Source organism: Brassica oleracea, chromosome C2, assembly GCF_000695525.1.
Source record: "Brassica oleracea var. oleracea cultivar TO1000 chromosome C2, BOL, whole genome shotgun sequence".
Taxonomy (NCBI): domain Eukaryota; kingdom Viridiplantae; phylum Streptophyta; class Magnoliopsida; order Brassicales; family Brassicaceae; genus Brassica; species Brassica oleracea.
Window position 1 is genome coordinate 27645581 of NC_027749.1, and position 4064 is coordinate 27649644.

The following is a 4064-nucleotide window of genomic DNA, read 5'->3' on the forward strand; positions in this document are numbered from 1 at the left end:
ATCAATCTCTTTCTTAGGTTTAGATCGAACTTATAGAGCTTCGATTTACTCATAGGGTATTGATCTATTATCCTATGGTTTTTTGTTTTAGAGATTATCTTTTAGGGTTTCAATCTTTACAAGACAACCAGGTTCGATTCATGTTCTCAGAATTAGGATTACCTTTGTCTTGCAGATTGTAGAACCCGGACCTCCAAGATGGACTGATAAACCTCGGACGCGAGCTGGACAGACGCTGCCTCCTATCGGGTCGCGAGTTGCTTCCTTTGCGAGCGGCTGATCGGATTGCGAGATGGTTGATTGTAAACTCGAGCTGCCTGTGATGTGGACTGGATGCTGAGGTCGTCTAGGATCAGGAACACCTTATGGCTGGAGCTGATCGGATGCTAACGAGCTGGAACGCGAGCTAGGACAAATTAGGGTTCGTTGAGATTAGATCTTTGCACCAACTCCTCTCAGCTCATGAAACAATAAACAAGGAGTATTAGATTACATGAACACCATAATCTGAACAAGATATCATCAAACTACTAAGGTATGATAAACTTATCTTTCATAGGATTTGAAGTTGGCTAGAAAATCTTGTAGGTTCGGATTAGGGTTCCAAAGAACTAAGTCGGCACCGTGTATTGTTTCTGTGAGTGTGGGCGCGTCGGAGATCGGATTGACAAACGGTTTTCGCTGATAGATTCGTCTTGTCCAGAGCTTCAATTTGATATGTGTCTAGTCGTCTGATTCCTTGGGGTTTTAGAGATAGATTGATTTTAAGTTACGCATGGATTAGGGTTTATGTGTGACGGATTTTAGGTTAGGTTTTGTCTCAGGGTTTTGGAGTCTATCGTGCTGATAACGTGTTGTGAATGAAGAGGAGAACTTGTGTGTATTATTAGGTCGACCAACTGGTCTTTATATACATATGGTAATAACGGTCTAAGTACTGGATCGACATAAGATCGTATTTATCCTTAACTAGATAATGACTAGCAATACGTAAGATAGACACCAACTATAATATTGATAAACACAAGAGTAGATAGACGCCAGTATGATCCTGCTGATAGGCTTGGCCCGTCTTGCTACACGGGCTGATAAATGGGTCGATCACTAAATTGTTTATAACACATACTATATTGTTAGCATATTTTAGGTGGGATATTTGTATGTATTACGGATCAGTAACAAACAATAGAGAAGGAAGAATCGAGATTAAAAGAGATATATGTGTTATTGATCGTTTGAGCTGAAACTACAATTTTTAGTGTATAAACTTTAGTTCTATTTGCGTAGCTCTATTCTCTTAGTCTTTGAATGTCGATCTTTTGTTCTAGGGTTCATGCTTAGGTTTTCTCATCTATAATAAACCTTTCTGTAATTTTTGCATCTATATAACGTAACTAATGTTTGGTCCGGTTAACTGGATAATTGTAAGATCACCTAAACCTTTTTTTTTAAGAAGATAAATATTAAATACTTTAGTTAAAAACAAAAAAAAAAATAATTATAAACAAACAAAATAGAAACAAAAAAAAATATGAACAATAAAAATGAAAAAAAAATTAAAATTATAAGAACACATGGTAACCTATCAACGCTTTATTCTATTGTTATTTATAAGATTTAGAATCATATCATACATGAGCATGTTTTATAAAGAATCATTATTTGTAAATTAAAAATTCAAACTTAACTACAACTGAAAATAAAATAAAAATAAAACAGTATCAAAATTTATTTGAAGATCAGGAAAAATATGATTTAAACGTGACATATAAAACATTCCAAAATTATCCATATTGGATTAGGTTTTATTTTCTGATATTCAAAGTCAGGTTTTATTAATACCAAAAACAAACAAATCTGGATGGAACTACATGACATGATGTTTTATTTATTTATTTAAATACAAATTCATGTTCCAAATTCTAATGCATCCCATCAGTAATTTTTGTACACTCCCCTTAGTTTTGAACTTTTGATTAAGTCATAAATACAAATACAGATGCAGAAAGCAACATGTAGTATTAGAGTTGAATTACAGTTTGATTTATAGTTCGATGTAGCTTGCAGTAAAAAGTATGTGGTAAAAACGGTAAGTTTATGTGGTAAGTTTTGCAGTAAAAATAAAAGTTATCATTTTATTAAAATTTGTGACTGGTAACATTTTTGATGTATAAGTTGCAGTATGAGTTCTGAATACAAGAATTGAATATAAAAACAGAGAAATAAACATTTTCTTATTAAGCTATTTTTTAAATAAATAAAAATATTTTTTAAATAAGTATAAAGTTTAAAAAATAAATTTCAGTATATATAATTTTCAAAGTATTATAATAACTACTAATAATATTTATTTTAATATTAATAATAAGTTAAATTAAATGAAATAATATTATTAGCATGAACTTTAAATTAAAGAACCAAATAATAGAAAAAATTACAAATGTTCGTTCCAAATCATGTTTGCAATCTCATCTCTTATGTTGTTCATATATTGACCATCAGTTGTTATTTCGTCTTCTTCAAGTCTACTAAGCTCTTCTTCTTCGATTCGTCGTCTTTGTTCTTCTTGACCACTGCTATATCTATCTTCAAAATCAGCATCTGGAATTTTGTGAAGCCTGATAAAATTGTGAAGAACCATTGTAGCATGCACAATCCTATTTTGGGTCTTGACGTCGTAACGAGGCAAATTGTCAAGGATTCTCCATTTCTTTTTCCAAACTCCGAATGTTCTTTCAATGACTGAGCGAAGTGATGCATGCCATTTGTTGAACAATTCTTTTTTGTTCCTAGGAGGACCATCATCAAATTCAGAAAGATGATATCTGATATTTTCTCTGCTGCTTCCTCTGTATGGGGCTAGAAATCCTCGTTTATTGGCATATCCAGAATCAACAAGATAGTATTTACCTATAGGAGGTCTAGGGAATATAGGGTCTCCATCTATTGCATACTGCAACACCAATGAATCATGTGTAGAACCAGATGCACCTAGCCATGCATACGTGAAGATCATGTTTATATCACATATGCCCATTATGTTCAAGGTTGTTTGTCCATGTCTATCCCAATATCCAACCGCATCACTACCTCCGACCTTAACTCTGACATGTGTTCCATCTAGTGCCCCAATAAATCCACTAAAAAAAGGCCAATAGTTTGAATTTTCTCGTAACTTACGTGGATAAAGCTGGAGCGATGCCATTGTTGGAGTTTTTAAGTACTCACATGCAAGACTCTCCACTGCGTCCAACACTTCATGGAACTTTCGATAGATAGTCTCCTGGGAACGACCAAAAGACAACCCAACATACCGTTGTGTATCATTTTGGGCACACGTAACGAGGAATATTGCCACCATCTCATCAACACTAATATGATCAGTACTCTTTAAGTTGTGACGATGCTCCAACGTTGTGCATAGGTTTTGAAATGCTTCTGGATGCATCCTTAGCATGTTCATGCAATGGTTTGGATTATTTTGAATCTGATTCTCAAGATTTTGCCAACCCAATCCCCGTTCAAATACCATTGGTTGCTTGGAAAAATGACGCTTGTAATACTCCATCAAAGGTTGTAGAATCATATCCATATACTCTTCATCTTCTAGATCATACAGCTCTAGCAATTCTTCATCTGTAAGATTTTCTAAACCTTGAGAATATAACTCATTTAATCGTATGATCTGCAAAAATGTACAATATTTGAAAAAACAAATTAGAATAATCACTACAAGAAAACATAATCTTAACGAGGGCGGTTTTCCTCGCTAATTCGTCGTAAAAGAGGCTTTACGACGAATTAGCGAGGAAACGTGTTTGCTCGTTACACGTCCGTCGTAACACATATTTCCTCGCTAATTCGTCGTAACTTAGCGAGGAATATATTTCGTCGTAAAGACGAAGTAGAACGATTCGTCGTAAAGACGTCGCTACAATTCCTCGTAAGGACGTCGCTACAATTCCTCGTAAATAACTCGAAAACAGTTTCTCGTAATCTACACGTAAATACCTTGAAATATTTTCCTCGCAAAATACACGTAATAACCACGAAATTATTTCCTC

The 4064-nt window shown here is 34.3% G+C and overlaps 1 protein-coding gene across 1 annotated transcript; it reads right to left on the bottom strand.

Moving 5' to 3' along the window:
• Positions 1 to 2434: 2434 nt before the first annotated feature.
• On the bottom strand, positions 2435 to 3592 carry LOC106323898. The gene has a single exon (XM_013761945.1). It carries the CDS (start codon positions 3590 to 3592, stop codon positions 2435 to 2437), a length of 1158 nt encoding a protein of 385 aa, XP_013617399.1.
• Positions 3593 to 4064: the final 472 nt, after the last annotated feature.